The sequence below is a fragment of the Falco punctatus genome (genome assembly GCF_963210335.1).
Source record: "Falco punctatus genome assembly, chromosome: 10".
NCBI classification, from domain to species: domain Eukaryota; kingdom Metazoa; phylum Chordata; class Aves; order Falconiformes; family Falconidae; genus Falco; species Falco punctatus.
This window is the reverse complement of record NC_137590.1, coordinates 18,092,896-18,117,085: the sequence shown is the minus strand read 5'-3', so window position 1 is coordinate 18,117,085 and position 24,190 is coordinate 18,092,896. Positions and strand designations below refer to the sequence as shown.

The window sequence follows — 24,190 nt, the reverse complement described above, 5'->3', positions numbered from 1 at the left end:
TTAATCTGTGGTAGCAATGCTGAGAATTTGGGGACCTAAGGAAAACCCTGCTCACTTGGCTGCTCCCTCATGCGCCCTTCCCACTCCCATTGGTGCTCGGCCCTGCAGGGACCCAGGGGCGCCCCGCTGGCCCGGGCCGGCGGCCCTGCAGGGACCCAGGGGCGCGAGCGACCGGCCGCGCGAGGGCGGGGGGGCGTGGCCTGGCGGCGATTGGCCGCAGCGCCTGGCGCCGCGTCATTGCGTCACGGCGCGCGCTGGCGGCGCGGTGTGGGCCGCGCGGCTGTACCGGCTGGCGCGGAGCGGGGCCTGGCCGCCGCGGCCGCCCCTTCCCCCTCCGCACCGCGGCATGGCGGAGCCGGGCCCCGGCCCCAGCGGCGACAAAGAGGAAGCGGCGCCGGCGCCGAAGAAGCGGCGGCTGGCGGTCGGGGAGCGCTACGTGCCGCCGCCGCGAAAGCTGAGCACGGGGGTGAGCTTCGGAGCGGCGCACTTCGCCGAGACCACCTACTACTTCGAGGGCGGCCTGCGCAAGGTGCGGCCCTACTACTTCGATTTCTGCACCTACTGCAAGGGCCGCTGGGTGGGCCGCAGCCTCCTGCAGGTCTTCAGCACCGAGTTCCGCGCCCAGCCCCTCGCCTATTACCGCGCCGCCGCCCGCGCCGGCCGCCTCCGCCTCAACGAGGAGCCCGTGCGCGACCTGGACATCGTGCTCAAGGTGGGCATCCTCGCCGGGGCTGGGACCACCGGGAGCCCGGTGTGCCAGGGGAGGCTGGAGCCAGGGGCCGGGAGCCTGCTGAAGCCTGCGGTGATCTGGGGGAATCGGTATCCTGGGGAATCCTTAAGCCCAGCGGGGTCAGGAGTACGCAGACCCCAGGCCCTGCGCAGAGCCGGCATGCCCCACGGCTCCCTGCTCAGCCCCCCGAGAAGGAGTGAGGCACAGAGATGGGCTTAAGGCAGGCCATCAAACTTGAAACAGCGATGTGCACAGTTGTCATGCTAAATCCTAGGTTCCAGGACAACAGGGCTCTCAAATCTCCCCGAAATATCAAGCCCCCCTTGCGTGTGGCCAGACAGGATGTCTGTGCAGGCTGGATTCACACCAATTATCTCTCTGTCTTGCAGAATAACGATTTTCTCAGGAATACGGTGCATCGCCATGAGCCGCCAGTCACTGCCCAGCCCATCCAGATCTTGGTGGAGGACAACGAGGTGGTGGTTGTGGACAAACCCTCCTCTTTGCCGGTACACCCCTGTGGCAGGTTTCGTCACAACACGGTCATCTTCATCCTAGGCAAAGAGCATGATCTGAAGGAGTTGCATACCATCCACCGACTGGATCGCATGACCTCGGGAGTACTTATGTTTGCCAAGACTGCAGAGGTGTCCAAGAGGATCGATGAGCAGGTTCGGGAGAGACAGGTGAGAGCTCAGGGCTGCAGTAGTTTTTGGAGTCTCTGGCACGGTATCTTCTTGACACAGGCTAGGTCCAAAGGCAGCCAGACTTCTGGTGTAGCCTTGGCAAGTTCCCCAAACAGCTTGTGGCCATGCTACTGTGCTGATTGTATTAAGCATGAGAGGCAGCAAGAGAAAATGACTGAGTAAAAATTTAATTTATTTTGGTAATATTAGATTGAAAGGGATCTCCTTCCCTAACACACTGTGTAAACTGGGTGGGATTACGCAAAACAATTAGAAAGCAGTTTTATTTGTAAGTGGACATGTATAGGTCATCTAATACTTTTTCATTTTTAAAAGCTTTAGAAGTTTTGTCTCACTTTTTCAGTGGCTCTTGGCGCAAACAGAAAGAACCATAGCAGTAGGGTCCTGGCTTCCAGGATTTGTGTCAAACCGAAGGCTGCTGAGAGATGGCTCTGGAATTTACTATGAGGAAAATAGGCCAGGCCCCTGTGTTCTTGAGTTCTTAACTAGTCGAGGAAAGCTTGAGATAAATTTGCCTTTAAATAGTTGATTTTATTTTATTTTTCTTCCTGTTCAGTTGTGTTGCCTGCAAAGGTATTTCTCTGAAGAGGAGTAGCTAGTATGGGACCCAAATGTAGTTAGGACAGAGACAGTTTTCTGTTCTTTTTTTCTAAGAGTTACTCTTGTGTCTTCCCATAGCTGGAAAAGGAGTATGTCTGTCGTGTGTTGGGGGAGTTTCCAGAACACGAAGTGGTCTGTGAGGAGCCCATACTGGTTGTTTCTTACAAGGTGGGAGTGTGCCGCGTGGACCCCAAAGGGAAATTCTGCAAAACCATCTTCCAGAGACTCAGTTACAATGGCAAGACCAGCGTAGTCAAATGTCTTCCACATACTGGCCGCACGCACCAGATCCGGGTCCATTTGCAGTATTTGGGGCATCCTATTGTAAACGACCCCATCTATAATATGGAAGCCTGGGGCCCAGACAGAGGGAAAGGTGGCAAGATCGATAAAACAGATGAAGAACTCCTTAAGGCACTAGTAGAGGAGCATCGCTCCAAACAAAGCCTGGATATCTTGGGTATTTTGGAGGAGGACTTGAACTCCAATGCTGAACATAAAGACTGTGGTAGTTCAAGTGACTGTGCCAAGTCTGCGCAGGCTGACCCTGAGAACTCCTGCCCTGCCATGGATGCTATGGATCCCAAGAGAAATGACATAGCAGATTGTCCACTCAGCTCCAACACCGACCTGGAAACACCTGAAAAGAAGACGGAACTCAGTTCACATGAGAATCAGGATGGGCAAATGAGAGAAGAGAGTTCAGAAGAGAAGGACCCTTTGTGTGCAGAGTGTAAAATTACGAGGCAGGACCCATCTCCCAAGGAGCTAGTGATGTACCTACATGCCTTGCGCTATAAGGGAGCAGAGTTTGAGTATTGCTCCAAGATGCCTGAGTGGGCAATGGAGGACTGGGAGGAATGACTGAGGACATCTGATGCCTACAGACATTGCTGGCCAGGACAGCATTTTATAAAGACCCGAGATTTATTTTTTTCAGTGTGGTTGAGGTGAACAAACTGCCTGTGACTTGAGATGGGGTGGGATTGTTTGGGCTGGAGAACTGACCTGCCTGCCAACAGGTGCTGTAAAAGTTGAGCAGGAAGATGGGGCTGCAACATGATTTATGCTGCCCCTTTAGCGAACTAGCACTTCAGGGCAGCAAACACTTACTTATCACAGGCAGCGTTGCCTTTCACCTCAATGAGTTCTGGGTTTGCTGTCAATTATCCACACAGACAGTTAAGTGCATGCACTTAAAGGTCATCAACTGATTTTTATTCTGGCCTGCTATGTCCTTGAGTCTTACCATAAGAGCTGCTGGGAAGTCATTTAATATGCTGGATGTCATGTCATACAGAAAACTATTTTTAATGTATTTTACTGTCAGACTGATTTTAAAATTCAAATTATTACTGAGAACACCATAAGGTAAAACCTTATGCACTTCACAAAGCACTGTGAAGCTGATCCATTTTGTGCTGTTTGTCAGCAAGGCAGACCTGGTTTAGAAATGACTCTTTCAGTATTCATTCAAATAATTGCTTTATTTAAAGTTAGTACCTCTGGGGACTAATCCCTTTATATTGGGCCTATTTCTGGAGGTACTAGTCCCCAGGTTGTACGTTTTTATGAGATTTAGAAATAGACCGATTTAGTAGATCTTTGTTGCCTTTTTGTTCTGCTGTTTCCTCTGTGACATATCTGCTGCCTCTGGCTTCTCTTCGGAGAACCTGTCGATCTCTATCCCTTGTGTCTCATTGAAGACACCCTCATTCTTGAGCAAAAATCTGAATTAGAGGTCAGTCTGCGAACTTCTATTTTTTTAATTATTATTTTTTTAAATACTGCAGGCAGGTAGGCAGGTTCTTTCTGATTGGCGTGGAATTGTTTTTAATACCACTTTAGTGTGACAATTAGCTTTAAAGAAAAACAAAAGCTGTTTTATGAACCAGAAGAATTTTTATACATCTTATATTAATATATGTTTTCAGAGTGATAAATATCACTATAGTTCTTATTTTCATCAGTGGTTGTTTCTTGGCCTCTGGGAGGGTCATTATTATAATTCTGCTGTCTCAGGTTCTTTTTTATCTTTTTTTTCTGTTTTCTTCCCTCTTTCCTGTATGTGTCACCAGTGTCACCGACCAGCTCTGGTGGCTGCTGCAGACAATCCAAACCTTGGCCTGGGAAGAGCCGTGTTTTTTCAGTCCTGTTTGCAGACAGTGGTTTCTAGCCCTGTCACTCCATATCCACCTCTCCACACCCGTTGCTACATAGGGTGCATGCAGTGTCCTACATTTCTAAAATACTAAAGAAGCCTTAAAAAAGATGAAGAAAGAAGTCCGGAGGAGCAGATACCGTTCAGCAAGTGTGGCAACAGCCATGCTGGAGTGTGGTCCAGTCTCGGATGATCTCTCCTTGTGCTGTCTGTGCTCTGGGGAGCTCTAGCTGTTTCTCAGGTCCCTGGCCCCCAGGATGTGGTTTCTGTGTAGATCTTTTATTACAAGTTTGCCCATTTCACACAGGGTACTGGAGAACTGCCTGCTTCACAGGTGTCTGAGTGGGATGCTGGGGACCTCGGGCTGGCCAAGCCTGCAGGGATGACTACCTTCCTCCTTGGCAAGGCTCCTAGAATCACTTGATGATGTTACCAGGACCAGGATTTGTGTACCAAAACAGAATAAACCACTGCTTTACTTCTTCCAAAGTAGCTCAAAGTAGCCAAGTGACTTCTTTCTGCCCTGGATCATCTAGCTGATGTGTTGAATGTTTCTGCAAAAGTTGACACAGGCTTGAGCTTTGCTTTTCCACATTCTGCCAAGGGCCTCTTTTATGATTCTGATTTAATCACAGATGGTATTTTTTTTCTTGCCGTCATTTTTAAGGCCAGGTCTAGTACTTAGCCACAGACAGCCTGTTAAACAAAGGAGATAAAAGGTCTCCTGTGTTTAAGAGATAACTAAACTCTAAAACTAGCGTCATCCAGATTTTTCATGCACTGAAATATGTATTTCATAATATATTCATTTCATAAATGAAACTTGGGCACCTTCAGTATATAAATAAGGGTGTCTGCAGCTGTTGCTAGCTTTAGACACAAGGGAAAGGTAGTAGGTTTTGGGGCAACAGTTTTGAATTAGACTTTGAGATATCTCAAATTATATTTTTGGGGGGGGGGGGATGGTTTGGGTTGTGGGTTTTTTTTTACTTCCCTACTTAAGAAATAAGCTTCTGAAAGAGATTTTACTGACTTGTGCCAGTAGATGGAGACGGGTGGCTGAAGCGCCTTACGTGGCAACTGAAGCTCAGTGCTGTGTTTTTCCTTTTTCTGGCTATGCATAATAACTTCATCTTTTAATTGGCACACCTTGCAGGTCAGGAAACCCTGGGGCTTCTGTTTTCAAGATACTTTCAACAATGAAAATTTAAGGTTGATTTCACAAGGAGCCTACCACCAATTCCATCGTATTTCATTTTATTCTGTTTCAGAGCTGGTGTGCAGCCACCACGTGCTGTAAACATGCATAAGTTGGTGTTTGCCATTTTGCTAATAGGGGAAATGTTACTGTTAGAGATGCCTTGTAACAAATTCCCATCTCAGATCAGGTTTGAGGTAAATAACTGTCCTGGCTGTGAGGTGGTTGTGGGCATGAAGTTATCTATACAGAGTGTAGGTCCTGGAAGAAGTCCTTTCTCTAGTACAGTTTGATTTTGATACATCTTTTTATGCTACAGGAAAGGAGGGGGAGAATGTGCATCTTACCAGCAGCTAAAGCAGCTTGTCTATACAATAAACCCTCCTGGCAAACCCTGGGGGGGAACTTACTGTGTGTAGGCCTGACCAGAATTAACCCCTAAATCATCACCAAGATGCCAGTCTTCCACGCCATAACACACTTCCAGTTGTGTTTTAACTGTTCCTGGTCTGTTACAGGTGCCATTGGAGAGACTATAGAGTTGTGATAAGGCCATTCTCTGCACAGGATTTAGCACAGTCTAATTTCCACGAGGATTTAAGCGTCATCAAAACCGCTGCAGCGTGTGCCTGAGGCCTGGCAGAGCTGTTCCAGCCAAGGGGGTGAGAAGCCCCTTCCCCTGGGGTGGTGTGTTTGAGCGGGAGCAGGGCAGTGCCCTGGGAGCTCTGCCCGGCATTAACTTGCACTTCAGCACTTTTTAAAAAAGTTAATTATTGATGGATTGGGCAGGAAAAGCTTTCCTGTATCTCCTCAATAGTTGATGCTTGTTTAAATCGTCATCTCTTCATGAAAAGCAAGGCCAAGTGCAATAGTTGTCTTTTCCTGAAGCAATATTTGGTGTCATTCCAGCCGGGCACCGGGATCGGTTCGGTGGGAGCTGCCTCAGCCCCTTGCCCTGCAAATGCTGACCCAGAGCTCTGTGGCGGGGTGGTCCGGCCTGGGGGTCACTCGGTGGGACGGCCGGGGACTGGGAAGGGTCTGTGCCCGGCCAGGGGGTCACTCGGTGGGACGGCTGGGGACACTCAGAAGGGTCTGTGCCCGGCCAGGGGGTCCCTCGGTGGGACGGCCGGGGACACTTAGAGGGATCCGCACGCCCACGGCTGTGACACCGCAATTACCCGGGCCGCTGTCTCGGGCGGCACCTCCGCTTCCCCTTCCTTCCATAAGGGGTAAAGGCTCGGCCCCGGGAGGCGGGAGCCCGAGGGGCCGCGGGCCCCGCGTAGGGCCTGTTCCCGCCGAGCGGCCAACCCGCCGCCGCCTCCCCTCACGCCCTTCCCCGCGGAGCGCTGCCGCGGGAGGGCAGGAGCTCGCTGGCGCTAGGGGCCGCGGCCGGGGCAGGTCGGGAGCGCCTCGGTCCCCTGAGAACTGTGAGCAAAAATAAAAACCGGAGAAGAAAAAAATTGTGTTTGTCGACGAGGATGGGATTCGAACCCACGCGTGCAGAGCACAATGGATTAGCAGTCCATCGCCTTAACCACTCGGCCACCTCGTCACGATAACACTCAGTCTCGCCCAGCCTATAGGGAAGTAGGCCTGCCGGTCCCGGCGCCTTCTTCTTCCTGCCATTCTCCCTGCAAGATGGCGCCGGCTACTCGGCCCGTCGTTGACACGACGCACAGCGAGGCCACCGCGCGGCGACCGGGAAGCCCTGTGCGAGTGGCCTCCGCCGCTCCAGCCTCGCCGCTGCGGCTGCGGGGCGCGCCGGCGAGGGGCAACGCTGAAATGGCAGGCACCGGGCTGGTCCCGCGGAGGTCGCCATGTTGTACGGAACGCTAGGGGGCGCCATGTTGTACGGCAGCCGCCCCACAGCGCCACTCTGCCGTACAACGGCGGCGCGGCGCAGGGCGCAGGCGCGCCGGCAGGCGGTTAGATTTGAATAGCGAAGCGGCGACGGCCTAGCCCGATGAGAGCGGGGGGCGTGGGGAACAGCGGCCGAGCGCAGGGTGGAAGGCCCCACCGGCAGCGGGCGTGAGGCCTGCGACCGCAGCGGTAGGTGAGGGCGGCTGGGGACGGGGACGGGGACCGCAGCGGGAAGAGGCGAGGAGGGGGCGGGGCGGGCCGGGGGAGCGCGGGAGCGGCTGAGGCGGTGGCCGTTGCGCTGTCGCTGCGGCGGGCCCGGCGGGGAGGGCGCGCAAACGGCGGGAGAGGGAGGCCGGCCGTGCCGGTAGGAGCGGGCCGGGAGGGCGGTGGAAGGGGACTGGGCGGCCTCGGGCCGGGACCTGAGGAGATTTCAGCTGGGGAGGCTGGAGTCGGCGACGGCTTTGGAGGTGAGAGGAATCGCCTGATAAACCGCCCGATAAATGGCAGTCTTGGTCAGAACGAAGCCGTTCAGGTTGGGGAAAACACCGGCCGAAGTGCTAACGAGGCATAAACCGGCACTTGGTGGCGGTTCCAGACGGTGCTCCCGGGCTGCCGGCCCTGCCAGGGCGGTACGGCCAGCGCAGGGGTCGTGAGGGAAACGCTCAGAACAAAGGGGAATCGCAAAGATTCTTATTCTTAAAGGTGGGGGGGAGACCTAGGAGGGCTTGGATGAGCATTTGTAAGATTATGAATGAACCGAAAAACCTCTGGAGTGATTCTTCCCTGTTTACAGTGTGGAACTGGGAGATACTTAATTATCAAATATAAGAATAAAAAGAGATGCTTTTTCATAAACAGAATAACAGCATTTCAATTCGCTGCCATATGCTGGGTCAAAGATAGGTGCACAGGTTCAAAGAATGACTGCTGAGCGTGTTCGTTGGGATGTGAATTCAGATTAATAGGCCTAACAGCAGACTCCTAGGGACTCCACAGAGCCATGCGCTGCTCTTCTGGTCTTCTCTAGGCACCTGTACGGCTGTCTTTGTGTCACTTCTTTTTTGTGTTTAATCTGATCCCGTGCAGCAGTTCTTAATGTCCAGCGCATTGGGGCTGTGTGCTGGAGAGCCACCCTTGGGATGCCTGCCTGAAAGCAGTCGTGGTTTTGTTGCTGAGAGCTGCAGTCCCTGAAAGCCAGAGCCTCTTGGCTGCCGTTTTGACAGGTGCTAATGTAAACCTGCTGCCTCTTTGGCAAGAGGAATTCTTCTGTAAAAAATAAAACAGGAAATTAATAAAGTTCATTTCAGCAGACCCATTTCTGTGTACAAGTACAATGTCATTGTGGAAAACTTTTCTGGCTTTTATTTGTTATACCTTCACATGCAATGGTGTCTTCAAAATAGTGGGGTTGGGTTTTTTTTTCAGTTTAAGCAAAGGATTTTAGTGTGTGTGTGTGGGGAAATCCATTGGCTAAACTTTCTCACACTGCTTTCTTGCCCTGCCGAAACATGGTCCTTGAGCAAACTGGTATTTCTGAGCAGATTGTTCCTTTTCCCTTCCCCTATAATTCAAAGTCTGCTCTGCCTTGTGAGCGATATCCCAATACTATGCAATAGTGTTTAATGTGATTTAGCATTTTGGTAAATCTAAAGCTTTCTTTTTCCTACATAAGGCTTAGTTTTAGCTTGGAAAATAAGAGTCAGTTGGTGCTTTAAATCACCTACAATCAGGTAACTGGCTTGGTGGACAAGGGAGAGCAGTGGATGCTTACCAGAGGGAAATTATCAGTGTGAGTGAATACCCGATGGGAGGGTTTAAAGAAGGCAGAGCCAGGCTCTTCTCAGTTGTATTTAATGAAGGAACAAGAAGTAATGGGCACTAATTGAAATACAAGAAATTCCATTTAAACGTAAGGGGTGAAACAATTGCAGTGAAGATGGAACAGGTAGTGCAGAAGGGGCTGTGGCGTTTCCCCTCTGAAGATAGTAGAAATGGGAGTAGACACTGTCCTGAGCAATTTGCTGTGGCTTTAAGCAGGGTGTGGACTGCACTATCTCCAGAACCCCTGGCAGACCTGAGAGCCTGTGATTCTGTGACATGCAAAAGCTGAGTAGTCCTGTGCAGATCTCTCTGTTTCTAATTTTAAAATGTAACTGTTAGTTTTACAAATCACTTAATCCTTGCTTACACAAGTTTTTTTTTTTTAAATGTTGCTTGCTGAGGCTTAGCAAGGGGAGAATAAAGTAATGTGATAAATGCTGTCAGATTGTTTAGAGCTCTCCTGTAAGTAGAATTTGTGTAATTATTCATGGAGGGATGCATGTAGATAAAGATCATCACTGGAATCTAGAAAATTGCATGTATTGATCTCATAGTGTTCATCCTGTGGTACATTTTTCTGGTGGTCTTTATCAGGTCTGTGGGAGACTAAAGTTATGAGGAATGTTAGTCTGGCATTCAAAGCCCTGAATTTTGTTTCAGTTTACAAGAAATGTTAGGCAATATTAAGTCTGTGTTAGCACTGGTGTCCTGTCAGTGTGGGTTAATTAATTTTATCCCCTTATGCAACCTTTGATAAGTCTTGTTCTCTGTGCTAGCAGGAGGGTTTTTTTGCGTTAACATATGATATTCTTGGGGTGAGAGAATATTGATTGAAAAATTGTCTTGTGTGTCAAAGAAAACTAGCAAACTTAGTGTTGTATAATAAGGTTTGATCACATTTATCTCCAACAGTTATCAGAATCTTAACTTCAAAATAAAAGGGCACCTAACCGGTAAGACTCTTAGCACAGTTGTTTTACAATATGATTATATAGCAGGAAAATGTGCACTTGAGAGGCCTCTTATACCTCAGTGTGTTTCTGTGACTAGAGAAAGGTGGAGAGAAAAATTGCAGCATCTAAGGCTAGTATCTAGCCGTGGTTTTATGCAGTTTTCTTACTGAGATTTGTTAATGTTTTTGGATTTTGGTACTATATTTTATAGGAAAAGCACATCCTCCAGAAATGGACCAGATTTGTGTAGACTCTAACATGGAAAAGTAAGTTGAAACCATTGAAGAATTTTATTGTGATATAAATATTGATGTTTAGAGACAAACATTTCCTTAATCTCAGTGTGCACTTCAGCATCTCTTGAATGAAATGTGTTTTCCATTGGCAAGAAGAAGAACGGGGAGTTTCTTTGATCATATGTAGGAAAGCTCTGAGGAAATTTCATAGCAGTGGATTGTCTGGAGGCTAACTGACCATGGGTTTTGGAGGGCAATCTGCTGAATTTTCTAAAGCTTATTTTTGGAAACTAGTGCTGGAATGAATGATCTATTCCAAACAAGCTTGTTTATTTAATTTCACACTTGTAAAAATAATGAAGAAATCTATCTACTAACCTTAAAAACTTGGCACATACTGTTCAAGAACTACATATTGGTTCAATTTATGCCCTAATACCCGTTTCCCTTTCTTCTCCTCCAGTGATAATACAGAGCACATCAGAGGGAAGCGACTGTCCTCTGTGAGTAACTTAAGGCATTTCTTGAAAGAAAACGGTGTAACTAAAGGAAGGAAAGAAAGGGAAGCTGTAAAGGGGAACTAGTTTTCTCATCACAGTTGAAGAAGAGCATTCCAAAAGCAAAGAAAGAGCCTATTAGATTGATACGATTGGCTAGGGCACTGGTGGCTCTTACAAACTCTAGCCAAGTAACCAGTTCTCGAACTTGGAGCTGATCTTCTCAACTGTAATATTTTCTTTTAGATTTTAAAGGCTCCACGAAATCCTCTTGATGATCTGGGAAGTGAGAATGAATTGACACAGGTAGGTCTGTTAAGTCCTTTCTTGCCAATGCTCATAACATCTTCAATTTGCTCCTCAACTTGTCACTGATTAAACCGTGTCACTAGAATAATACAGGTGTAAAAACTCTTGTAATAACTGCTTAGGAGGATAATTTTTGGAGTACTAAATATTACAAGAAATCCATGAAGTTTTTCTTATACTTCTGTTTTACATCAGAGTGTTTCTTCTATCCAGAAAAGAGGAATAAACAGAGTTTAGTAGGAATAACTTGCTCCTGCTGTAGTCCGTTTGACTTGAACTTTCCAACAGTGTACAGATAGGTATAGTCAGTAAGATAGTTTTACATCTGAAGAAAAAATAGCCTGCCAATTTGTTTAAAGTGAAAGCTAAAAAATAAGCGTTTTCTTCCAGGAATATATACAGAATATATTTCATGTTTATGATGTCTATTTTTTCTTAGAAATTGTAACTACAGCCCTGTTCAGTTTGGATTGTTTTTAAATGTCATTTCTACCTAGGGCGTGATCCGTGGACTCATGCTCTAGTTGCATCATATATTTATATGATTTATCTGTTGCTGATTACAGAACTTGAAAACTCAGCGTATAAGGCTTTCAGTGAAAAAAACCTTCAAAAAATTTAAGTATTTTATGGGCTTTGTTAGTCACGTGCCTATAATGGGTAGTACCTGGTATGTGAATACTTTGTGTTTTCTTAAACAACACAGGTTCCACTGTCCCAGAACTAGTTAGGGAAGCTTATTGCAGACAACTGCACAGTAGTGGTATGATGAATTAGCTTTCCAGTGTATGTAATACTGCACTGTTATGTACCTTGTAACATTGCATGAGTATGATCATGTAGTCAGTGACACCATTTAAACATTTCTATAGGAAGATGGTGACTTTGATTCTTTCATGAATCCTTCCTTTTCTCCCATAAAGATGAAACTTCATTACTGTTTTTTTCTTCAGTTCATGTAACAGAAAACTAAAGAAAAGCAGTTCTGCAACCTTCTCACTAAGCAACTACATGTATTTTCCCTAATATACCAGTCAATATGCCAGACAAAAATCCTTGTGACTGGTATTCTGCTTCTTGTGTTTGAAACCAGGCAACTCTTGCAGTGATATTTAGATGCTACTTCTTGTGAGATGGGTCTCTTCATAGTTCTCCAAGTTCTCCTGACATAAAGTAGTTTAAGGGTGTTGATAATATCTGTTGTACTTGTTGGGGTCATAGAATATTGGGTTTTGGGCAATGATTTTTTTGTTTGTTTGTTTTTGTGTTTCATGAAGAGCTATGCTTATAGTGGCTTATGGAATAAGACGAGTCCTCTGTTATCAAACTGTTTTGTTCTTTATTGTCAGGATATCACTATAGAAAAACGTAGGAAAAACTCTCGACGTGTCAGCTTTGCGAACACCATAAAGTAAGTTTGATCTGAGGGATGCAGATCTACGTCCTTTATTTAAGCATAAAAAGCAGGCTATAGGTAGTAAACTGGTATCCCTTAAAATTGCCTTCACTGAATATTCAAAAATGTATACAAACAGCAAACTGGTAACTGTTGCTATATTGAGTTGATTTTGAGCCCTGAGCCACTATTTGTTTTCTCTTCCTAGATGGAAAAAAAACCAGTTTAATGAATCTAATATAATCAGGAATTTTTTATTTCCATCGGAAGTGTGATAATGGCATCTTCTCACTGGAAAATATGCTTGGGTTCAGTACGTTTCTGGCTTTTAACGTCTCGTTTCAGAACATACTATGTGGAAAAGATTGAAATTAGGGCTGGGTTTTTTTTTGATTGGGGGGTGCTTTTTTTTTAGTATATTTGAAACAGATGGGCTTATGTTTTAAAAAATTGGTGATGTTTTTGTTCTTAGCTGCAGAGTCTTCCAGCGAGATCTTAAGAATAATGGGGCAGAGGGAGAAAATACAGGTAGGACTCCTTTTTCTTCTCCTAACTGGATTCAAAGAGTATTGGCAACAAAATTTTAGCTTGAATTTAAGAAGTCAGGACTGTCAGTCACAGGTAAGGAACAATATGGTCAGTTGTCTATCATGGACTGGCTGAAAACCCATTAGTTACTGGTACAGTGGACCTTGTAGCTCAGAAAAAGTATTTTTTTTAGGCAAAATGCACCTAGAACAAAATCTGCCTTGGGGTTTTAGATCAAAACAAGGCTGAGCAGAATGTCATTCACTCAGCCAAACATTACCTAGGGAGAATCTGAAAAGCTAATGCATTTTTCAAGTACTTCTCTAGGTTTTTGCCACGATAAGGCAGCACATCAAGAGTGAGAACTTGAGAACATTCTTTTCTGTGCAGTTTACTCTTGTCTCCAAATGTTTTGATCATGCTTCTCACATTGTAATGTTGTAATTTTCTTATTACTTTTAGAGTGTGCAGCAGATACAAGGAATCATGTCTTTACTCAGTAAGTTTGAAAAAAAAATATTCCCATGACTATAGCACTCTGTACTGCAAATACATTTCTTCCCATGATATGCAACCATCAAATTGCTCCTCAGAGAAATGCGGCATACATATTTATTTAGGTATAAAAAAGTACTTGGTGCTTCTGGCGAAAGAAGGGATACAGGGAAAAAAAAAAAAGAATATAGCTGTGTTGGTAACTCACAAAAAGATGGTGGTTTCTGAAAAATTGCACCATTATGGCTTGAAACTGCTTCCTTCCAAAGATGATTGCTTGGGAATGCTTTCCAGGAAAGACCTACCAGTTCCCATATCTGATGGATGTAGTCTTTGATAATTATTACTGTAACTTTTTCCCTCAGAGGTGGATAAAGTGTTAGTCTAGCCTTAAAGTCGCCATCTAGATAAAACACAGTGATGGGATTTTTAAAGTTAAAACCACCTGGTAAGTAAAACAAGAGATTTAGACACTTCCTGTGTGTGAAGGGGAATTTTTTACATTTAAAATATATAGCAAGAAAACAGCTTATGTAGAGCTGTAGTTACCTCATGCTCTTAAAGGTATCAACCCAGTACAGTAACATCTATGTGTGTATGTGCATGTATATAGATATATATACACACGCACACACACACAAGAAATCAGCACTCTAGCTAAAGTTTGTTGGTTTTGAAAGAGCAATCAAGAAACAAGCGGAGAGCAGAAGGCATTAGAAGTCAGACAGAAAACCACACAAGTTGGACGTTGTATCTGGCTTTTGTTTTACAGAGAAATAAATTATTTCAGGCTTTATGAGCACAGCTTCAGTTTCCCAAAGATAAAGGAATACCTGGAAGTGGAAGATCTGAGTTAAAAATAAAGAATTAATCTTTTCTCCTTTTTTTACTTGTCACTGAGGAATTAAAATGCCACCTGTATGTTGAGCGATGGCTTGTGGCATGCTAAGGGGAGAGAATCTCATGGGAAAATAAGTTTGCAACTCAAATGAGAATACATTGAAGAAGATGTATAAGCAGCGGCTGGTATCTGCTGCCCAGTCCTGTGTGAGCAGTGCAGCAGAATTCTCTGCCCTTTCAGTATATTGCTGAAGCCTTCTGTTTTGAAATCTTTTAACAAACTGTTTACCTAACCTACCTTTTATAGAAACGAAGAGCCTGAAGCTGTTCCATGTGAAATCACTGGTGAGTTTGGAAATAGATTCAATAACAGAATTACCATCTTTATTTAAAACTATTGAGTCTATTTGGGTAATTTTAACATGCCTAGAACAATCTGCCCGAGATGACTATTGCATGAACAGGGTTTATCCCTTGAAGCTGTTTACAGGCACTTTATTGTAGAATTATGGGTGGCCCTTCTACATATTGGAGTACTGAAAATATTTTTAGGATATATTTGATTTTAATTGTACTGGCTTAGTGATATTTGTAAAAACAATTACATAGATCTTCACCTTGGTGAGTAAAATAATAAGAAAATAGCGCAACAAATGGAGTATTTCCTTTTCTTTCAACAGGGATGAACAGTTTGCTTCACGCCCCCATCCAGGCATCGGTGCAGCAGACTGAGGTATATGAAGGCTTTTATTTCTTCGGTGCTGAAAGTAGCAGTGTCCAAAATATATTCAAATAATTTGTGTAGTAAAGATGAAAAATGTAATTCAACTTCCTAAAAAATAAATCTTTGTATTCACATAAAATTCTTCTGAAAGCTAATCTTCTATATTTTGAAGTATTTTCCTAGTTTGATAGGCATTATGTGGTAGCACTGATAACTCTTGCTTCTAGAATTGCTTGCTAACTTTCCTGTACGTGAGCTAGTTCCTCCATTCTTTTCAATTCTTGTCTAAGAATTTGCAAAGGAGCTTATGTTTCAGATAGGTCTGGTTATGTATTTTTTCTCATGTATTATTCTCTGTTTGTGTATTTTTACTTCCATGGGTGGAATGGATGTGCACAAATGTACTCTCTGTTCCTGCTGTGAAAAAGCCTTAAAAAAATTGCAATAATTAGCATGAAAAGGTAACTTAATTTCTTCAGCTGAATCAAGTGATAAAACACAAAATTCTTAGCTAAGGACTTCACAGGCACAATTGCACAGAGATCCTGAACTGTGTTACACTTCAGTGATGATGTTACAAGACTGTTGTTAAACAAAGCAATTGCTGAAACAGTGTCCCTTGCTGCAGTGGCTTCTGACTTTTATGTTGAGTTTGAAGATAGCTTAAAAATATACGTTAGCTCTTGTTAACAAATGTTAAAACAAAATCAGTTAAAATCTAGTGTGGATGAGATGACATGCACCGTGGGGCTAAAAAGGTCAAATTGAAACTGTCTCTCTCCTTGGTTTGGATAAATGTGTATGGTTATTCTTCTTATAGTATATTTTATTTCTTATATTTATAAAATAGGATATATAATATGAAGTAAACATGAAACTGTTCTAAATATATTCATAATATTTGATAAATACAGTATTCTAGCTTGTTACTGGTCCATTTTTTCCCCCAGCTTTAAAACTGTAAATTCTCTCTATTAAAATAGAGATTAAAATCTCCCTAGTCAGTGATGAAAAAGTCTTCTAAAGCATCCAGCTTGGTGCTGCTGATTTGGGGCACAAGCATGATAAGCTGGGCAAAGTTTTTACCTACAGTTAGGAAGGGGAAAAAAAAAATAGGTGAAAACCGCACTGTAGAGGTATAGAAAATACTGATCCATAAGATTCAGTAATCATGCCATACTTACTAAGATCTGGCTAGATATGAAGCCTTTGCCCAACAGTAAACTTGAGATGCATTCTTTCAAAAAAATCCATTTAAATACGATGTGCTCTAATGATTGTCGTCATTCTTTCCTTGAATGTGTTACTGCTTTTCACATTGATATTGAAATCACATCATATTGAAATATTTTTTTTTCCAGAAGATGATGTAAAGATAGAGCTATAACCTTAGGACTGCGTTACTTGAGTTTTGCTTTAAATAGAATAAACGATTCTATCATTTGTCTTAAATGTCAGTAACTGTAATTTCTTCCCTCCTTGTGTGTTTTTTTTTTTTTTAGTGGCATGATGCAGACAATGCCATTCAAAGGACAAATAAGCATGACACCACCCTCATCTTCTCAGATGAAAATGAAATGGATATGACAGCTAGTCACACTGCAGTGATTACACGTAATCTGAAAAACAATCAAGCTGAGAAAACTGAGAAAATAGATATTGTGTCATTTCTGGCTGGGTTAAACTCTAACAATGGAAAGGCAGAAATGAGCAAAGAATTTCGTTTTTTCTCAGAGCCTACATACCATTCGTGCCCATCTTTTGAAGACAAGAAAGATGCTAATACAGAAAAAAAAATAGATTTCACTAAATTTTTGATGGGCTTGAAGTTAAATGAAAAGACACTCAATCCTACTGAAAAAGAGAATGTTTTTTTTGACCCTTCACAGGTCTCAGATGACGTGGCACGATCTTCAGTGAAATTTGTATATTCCCATGAGCCACTGGACACCTGCAATGTAACAAAAGTCTTTAGAGGGCAAGATGATGGAATGGAAGTGACAAAATGCCAGGAAGCTGACATTAAAGCTATGTTTTCTGGTGTTTGTGAAGCTCCACCAAGGCAGTTACAGTGTGCAGATGTTACTGAGATGTTTGCAGATGATGGGATGGATATGACAACTATTCACACTGCAAAAATGTCTTTTCCCTTCCCCAGCCTAACCTTCAAAAAGGATTTCCCTTCCACAGAGTTAGATAATTCTATATTAAAGAGAGCATCTAATCAGCATTTAATTGTTCAGCAGGATTCTCAACTTTGTACAGACAGAAAAATAGTAAATGTTGAAGACAGACGAGATCCTACAGCACTGCAAACTGTTAAACAAGAGGCCAGAACAATGTCTGCCATCCCAGGATCCATTTCTTCAGAGACTGTCTTCAGAAGTGGTAAAACTGTTGATTTTTCTAAATGTGATGACATGGAAATTACTGGGAATTATAAGGATGTAATCTGTATTGACAGTACCAAAGAAGTGAACTGTTCACACCATAAAACTTTTGAAATGCCAGTCAATACAAACTCTTTGCTAGCAGAAAACAGACATCCAGCACATGGTGATGGGGACGTTACAAAGAGTCTAACATCTTTGGATAATCGAAGTTCTGTGTCGTATAAAAATAGTGCACTTGAAATATCTTCGGGCTCAGATGAACGAATTGAAAAAGTGACCCAGGATCATGGGACTGCTTCGGTGAATGCTGGTTTTGAGTCACACACAAACTCAGTGTCTGCTGGTGTTTCTAAGAGTAGACTTCAGCACAGTCTGGCAAACTCTCAACCTGTTTCTCTGCCAGGTGAGAAGACTGTAATATTCTCGGGAGAAGACATGGACTTGACTAAAACCTGTGTTGTCAAGGTTGATGGGAAGAATGATGAGAACGAATCTCCTGCTGGAGTGCTCATCTCTGTCACCTGCAAGCCTCACTTTCTTGATAACAGATCTACATCTACCAATTTAAATCAACAGGAAGAAATGGAAATAACTAAATGCCATGCTGTTGTCGTTGATGATCAAAGCAACAGGATAACCGCAGAAGCAAAACAAATGCCTTGTAAAATAATTCCAGGGAAGAACCAGAACAAAAATGTCAATGGAAGTGCAAATTCTTTAGATATGGACAAGGAAAATATTGAGGTGATAATTATCAATGGGAATATTAAAAGAAGCCAGGCTATAGAAATGAATACTAAAGATCTTGAGATGATAATGGTTGATAAGAACCTTGGGAAAACAAACTTTCAGGCGAGTGGTCCAAGTTCCTGTTTAAAGAGCATGTGTTCATTACCAGAGCAAAATAGAGAAGTCCCTGAGAATATTGTCAGCAACACTGGTGCATTCAGGTCTTTGCAAAGTCAAAAAGTTGTTATATCTCAACCTTTGGAAAAAAAGCTTCCAAACGCTTCCATTTCCTGCATGAATGACAAGACGAGCATGTTTTCAGATGATCAAAACATGGATATAACCAAAACTCATACCGCTGCCTTTGACATTGCCTTTATTAATACAGCACAAAAAAATGAGAATAATCATAGTCAAAATAATGTAATATCCAAGCAGCTGCAAAATCAGACCTTCCAGTTTCCTGGTAGTCAGACTGCAGCAATAGAATGCAGGGATTTGAAAATGAATGCAGATAAGCAAACTGTTACTCCTTTGGCTCCAAATGGTTTGTTTATTGCCAGTAATGAGTCCACTCCCTCTGGAATGAAAGGAAATGAACAACCTGGAACAGTATTAGGAATAAATGCAGATTGCCAAAATTCAGACAGGCAAGAGAAACCCCATACTATGAAGGTGGTAAACAAAGTATTGCCAACTCGAGTAGATTCGGAGAGACATTTTTCAATTGATAGAACAGTTTCTTCAGGAGATTTAAAAAATCCTCACTCAGTTGATGGCCAGCACTTGAGGGCTGCTGAAGAGCCCTTACTAGCTGATATGTCTGAACCACATAAGGGAAGTTCCCAGTTGCCTTTGTTTTCAGAAAAGTCAGTTCTGTTTCCCTCTGGTGAAAACATGGACTTGACTGGAAACTGTGCGGTAATGGTTCCCGACGGCAGCATCAGTGCTGTTTTATCAGAAAGAAAAACAGAACCTGAGTACCTTGGTCAAGACAAAAATAAAATAATGTCCTTAAAAGAGGGGGTCATGATGGCAATAAATAGCCAGGAGGCATCTGCGTGTGATGTCAGACACCAAGAAGCACACAAGAAAATATTAGCTGTGAGTGGGTTAAAACATTTGCCTTTTGCAGATGAGAAAACGGTAATATTTTCAGAAGATGCAGATATGGACATCACCAGAAGTCATACAGTTCCAGCAATGAACAAAATAATTTCACAGCTTAAAAGTTCAAATGATGACACAACCTTTATTTCTGGAGATAAAACTCAGGTTTTTGCCTGCAACAATGACATGGAAATAAGTAGACTCAATACTGTTGCAAGTGATAAATCTGTGGAAAAGGCTGCCTCTCAAGGCATGCTTAAGACAGCTAAAAGGACTGGAAGGAAAAGCTTGAAGGGAACAGGGGAAAAGACCATTTTATTTTCATTGAGCGATGAGAATAATGACATGGAGATCACAGAGAGCCATACGGCTGCAATAGGCCATGAAATTGTCTTGCAAAATGAGCAAGGGCTTCATTCTCTCTCTTCAGCTGATCCTGTTAAGACTGTTATGTTCACAGATAGCCAGGCTGACATGGACATTACCAACTCTTGCTCTGCTGATAAAATTACTCTGAAAGTTGTATGTGATGATAAACTGAACTTGGATGAGGAGGTTGGACAGCAAGCATTTGCAAATAGTGAAGCTACTAGGCTTGCCGTGGATGATATGGAAATCACTAAACCCCATGATGTAGCTTTGGAAGAAAATTTTCTGCAAGGTAGGCAACCCAATCAGCCTGTTCCTTCAACTTCCACAATTATGTTCATGAGTTACCAGGCTGACATGGAAATGACTGAGTCTCGCTCTGGTGATGAAAGTAGATTAAAGTTAGCTAAACAAGTTGGACAGGAGGCTCTTTCAGACAAAAAACCAGTCATTTTTACTTTGCCTGACGATATGGAGATCACTAAAACTCATACGGCTGTATTAAGTGGTAAAATCGATGTACAGGACAGAGAGGCCGTTCCAGCCATTTCTGCAGTTCATGCTGATAAAACCGTTGTGTTTACCCACAACCAAGATGATATGGAAATAACTGCATCCCATACTATTGCTGTTAATAACAATATTAATGGATTTGAGAACCAAGAATTGTCACTCAAAAGCACTCAACAACTGGACTTGCAGAGTGCATTGTCATCTGGCAGAGATGAAATAGATTCCTCAGAAACAAAAGACCTGAATGGTAAATATCTTGCAAAATCTAAGGATAAGCCCAGCATTCCTTCTAACGTTTCATCAGCCTCAGCATTTCCTAATGAGAAAGGAGCTATGCAAGTCCCCGGTGGCACAGCACGAGGTTCCGTTTATTCTGTCTGTCTTCCAGAAGAGACTATGGATGTGCAGGTACCACAGAATCTTGTCCTTTCCACAAGTAATTCTGTCCCTGTAAGCACTGAGCAGGATCTCATACTGCCAGAAAACCTGAAAGCAAAGAGAGCTACTTTCAAGCTTCCAGGTAATGGTCCTGTAGATTGCAGTGAAGAAAGTAGTGTTTTGGTATCCCATGTTTCACTTCCCATCCAGCAATCGGGTTCTTTCAAGGGTTCTCCAGATGAGCGTAGTACTCAGGGAGACCAAGTATTGAAAGATGTTTCATCTAGACATGAAGATTTAGCTACAGATTTAGGCTTGGCTGAAGCAAGCCTTGTTACAGTTTCTAACAAGAAATCAAAGGAAAATGAGGGGCTGTCAGCTGAAGGGGAGACACCTCCAAAAGACTTTCACGTAAACTCTGAACAAACTAAGCAACTTCTGGTCAGTGACAGTCCAAGAGATCAAACAGATCCAACTCTTGCACCTGAATTATCAGGTATTTTAAATGTTTGTTCAAAACTGAAAAATATTAGAAAGAAATCTGCAGTTCTCTCTGTTTCTGAAGCTGCTTTTTCTGACCAATTGCCCAAATCATCAGCTCAGCCAGAGGATACCTTGAGGTCAGATAAAAATACTGTAAATGAACCAGATAATGTATTTTATACCAAAGGGCAGGAGAACACATGTCTTGAATCTGGAGCTGCTCCCATAGATGCACATTCAGGCATGGCACTTAAGGATAAATACCAAGGAATAAATGTCCCTCTAGGTATCTTCCAGCCAAAATTACCAAACAGAAGAAATCCTTCTGTTTCTAGTGTACAAGACATAAGTGCAAAATCTTCAGGCAGAGGAGAAGCATCAGTTTCAGAAGTAAATGTAAATGCTCGTGAAACCCCACATAACAAGTCTACTAGGCAGAACTTCAGCCCTTCTCAGTTTATAGCAGAAGAATTTCTTCCTGTCTGCCTAGAAGAAATGGATTCAAATGAATCTGTAAGCTCTGAACTCATGGAAAATGCATGCAATGAGATAAACAAAAACCAAATCTCCTGCAATGAAAAGAATCCATCTGAGGAGACAAAACCTTGCAACACAAAAAGAGCTTTGGAACAAGATGAGGAAGATCTTCAAAGTCTGAAGAAGACCAAGAGTGATGAAAACCTGGATGGTGAGGCCTCTCGAGGCTTGCAGGTGAGCCTAATCCCCTATTATAAGGATACAGTGAACATTAACAAGACTTCTATTTAAATCTTGGGGTGTAAGCAGATCTGTTGTTAAGTTTTCTTGCTTCTCTTAACCACCAGTTTGCTGTCATTTTGCTGTGTTGTTCCCTGTATTTTTCATGATTTTGCCAAAACAGAAAAATCAGGTTGAAGCATGGAACCTCCCTGAACCATGCAAAACAGACAGAATAAAGGATATGCTACTTTTAAATCATCCTCTCCATAGTATCGTAATACTTTCTTGACTAAACACTTCGTCCTCTGAACTAAACTGTTCGCTAGCTGCTGCTTGGGAACAATGATAGAGTAAGGCCTAAAGCAATTATTTAAAATGCGAACATGGATGCTTAGTTTAAACTAGTTTTTTTATAGACAGCAAAAATTGCAGTTGAATCAAGAAAATTTGTGCGAATATGCAACATTAATCTGACCTTAAAAATAAGTTTGTAATCATCAGCAGAAACTTTCCAGTTCCAAAAGCTGGAGGAGTGTGCTATGGAGGCTACTGCTTTGACTGAGAAATGAACGGATGTTTTTGCAGCTTTACTTCCTTTATGTCATCATAGGAAATGGCTTAACTATCCATATGCTGGTTTCTCATGCTGATTAGATGTAAAATGTGCTGATATTAAAAATGTAACAATTCTGAATGTCAAGAAATAGCTGCAATAAACTACTGAGCAACTTGTATTGTTTCATATAGCTCTTTTAATATATTTTTTTTAACTTGCTCGTATTAGGTTACTTTTGGTGCTGTGTCTCAAAGCCAAGGAGAAGCTCATAAAGGTGAAGAACCTCCAAATCTGTCAGCTAAAAGCCACGACTCTACTCATGCCAGCACTAGCAGCTCTCTGGATTCTGTTAAGGCTGACAGAGAATTAACAAGTAAGACTTCCTTTGCCATAATAGTCTCAAACCTTGTGGTCTTTATGCATAGTCAAGGAAGAGCCCTACCTGTAGTATATATTTCATTTAGGAAAGGCCTTGAATACCTCTGTCACAGCTTCTCACCCAGCTGCTCAACATGCTTTTATGTTCTGGCTGAATCAAAGTCATTCAAGGATTACTGAGACTGGAAGGAAAAGGAGCAGAATTTAAGTACAGCTTGGTTTTCAAGGGCAGGTTGGGCTGGTGAGACAGCTGGGTTACCTTGGCACAGAGCAAAGCTCCAACTCAAACTCTACTCCAGCTCTGCTGGCCCAAAGATGATTTTAAGCTGGTTCCATGCAGAATGAGCCTGCATGTCGCAGCCCTGCACTCTTGGAAAAAGAGTCCTCTGAGTGCACTGCAGGGGCAGGCTCAAGCAAATCCAGCCCCCAGGTTTAGTTAGCTCCTGCTAATTAGCTGATACCTAACAATAAGGCAGGAATCGGCCAATCATCTGGTAAGTGATATCTTGCCTCTGTTTACAAAACCGATATGTTTTGGCCTCCTGCAGCCATGAAAGCATACGCCTTATTTGGTAGACTGGGTTCTTTCCTTTGAGTGAGAAACTAGCCCTTGTTGGCTCAGAACCTGTGCTTACCTTGAAAGCTGCTGGCGACCCAAATGCTCTTTGGTCTCTGTCTACATAGGACGCCCTCTGTGAACTGGTTGGAGTCTCTTTCTCAGTTTTATTACATATTTTTATTAGTATGTTACATATGGCTTTCCTCCCATAGAAAAGTGAACCCTGTCATTTCATTGTTGCTCTGACACAGATTTTATTTTACAACAGTCTTAATCTAGTCCTCCTTGTTTGTCCCAAGTAGTTGTTTTCTCAGTTACTCCATTCAGCACTGGAAACACACATAAAGATCAAACTCCACATTAAAGTTGCTTTTTTTCTATAACTAATGAGCTTAAGGTCATATTTCTATAAGAATATTATTAATCCTAGCAATATCCTTTTTATATTTTTTTTTCCTTCTGGCTAGTTCAGCGAAGCAGTCAGATGGAGTCTCAGCTTCTCATACATAGCATTTGTGAAGATAACTTACAGGAGGTATGTAAACAGCTTAAAGATGCCAGCTTCTTGCCTATCAGGAAAAATACTTGTGTGCATATGTGCCAGTAAGCATTATTGCTTGAAAAATGTACTTATCCGTACGCTTTTTTTTCTAACCTTTACAGAAATTTCAAAATGGTCTTATCACAGTTGGGGAGTTTTTTACACTTCTTCAACTCCATATTCCTATTCAGAAGCCCCGGCATAGCCATCTTCCAGCCAACGTGAGTATCTGTCCTTTAATGTACATAATAAAATTAACCTTACATTATATTCCTTTTGGGTTTTTTTTTGTTTGGTTGTTTTTTTAATTATTTTTATCCACTAATCAGTCTGTATTAAAGGCCTTTAAATGATTTAAGCCAGAAGTCAGTTCCACCTTGACAAGTGTTAGACACTGCATGCTTACTCTTTCTTTGCTTGTTCACTT

The 24,190-nt window shown here is 42.9% G+C and overlaps 2 protein-coding genes across 3 annotated transcripts in view; both read left to right on the top strand.

Moving 5' to 3' along the window:
* Positions 1-16: 16 nt before the first annotated feature.
* Positions 17-3,639, top strand: RPUSD2 (RNA pseudouridine synthase domain containing 2; the record flags this gene model as incomplete). Its single annotated transcript, XM_080405032.1, has 3 exons — positions 17-712; positions 1,120-1,416; positions 2,116-3,639. 3 exons carry the CDS (start codon positions 17-19, stop codon positions 2,899-2,901), a joined length of 1,779 nt encoding a protein of 592 aa, XP_080261158.1. The 3' UTR covers positions 2,902-3,639.
* A 1,182-nt stretch (positions 3,640-4,821) lies between these two features.
* KNL1 (kinetochore scaffold 1) overlaps positions 4,822-24,190 on the top strand; it is a 32,194-nt gene continuing 12,825 nt past the window's right edge. Inside the window, exons 1-13 of one of the 2 annotated variants that reach the window (XM_080405007.1) lie at positions 4,822-7,445; positions 10,242-10,296; positions 10,730-10,769; positions 11,010-11,069; positions 12,422-12,483; positions 12,941-12,996; positions 13,459-13,495; positions 14,639-14,676; positions 15,012-15,064; positions 16,558-21,741; positions 22,514-22,658; positions 23,690-23,757; positions 23,886-23,984. In XM_080405007.1, the coding sequence (XP_080261133.1) occupies positions 10,262-10,296; positions 10,730-10,769; positions 11,010-11,069; positions 12,422-12,483; positions 12,941-12,996; positions 13,459-13,495; positions 14,639-14,676; positions 15,012-15,064; positions 16,558-21,741; positions 22,514-22,658; positions 23,690-23,757; positions 23,886-23,984 (5,877 nt within the window). In that variant the 5' untranslated portion in view covers positions 4,822-7,445; positions 10,242-10,261. Of the gene's footprint in view, positions 7,450-10,241; positions 10,297-10,729; positions 10,770-11,009; positions 11,070-12,421; positions 12,484-12,940; positions 12,997-13,458; positions 13,496-14,638; positions 14,677-15,011; positions 15,065-16,557; positions 21,742-22,513; positions 22,659-23,689; positions 23,758-23,885; positions 23,985-24,190 lie in introns of both variants that reach the window. The other variant, XM_080405008.1, reaches the window with a different exon arrangement.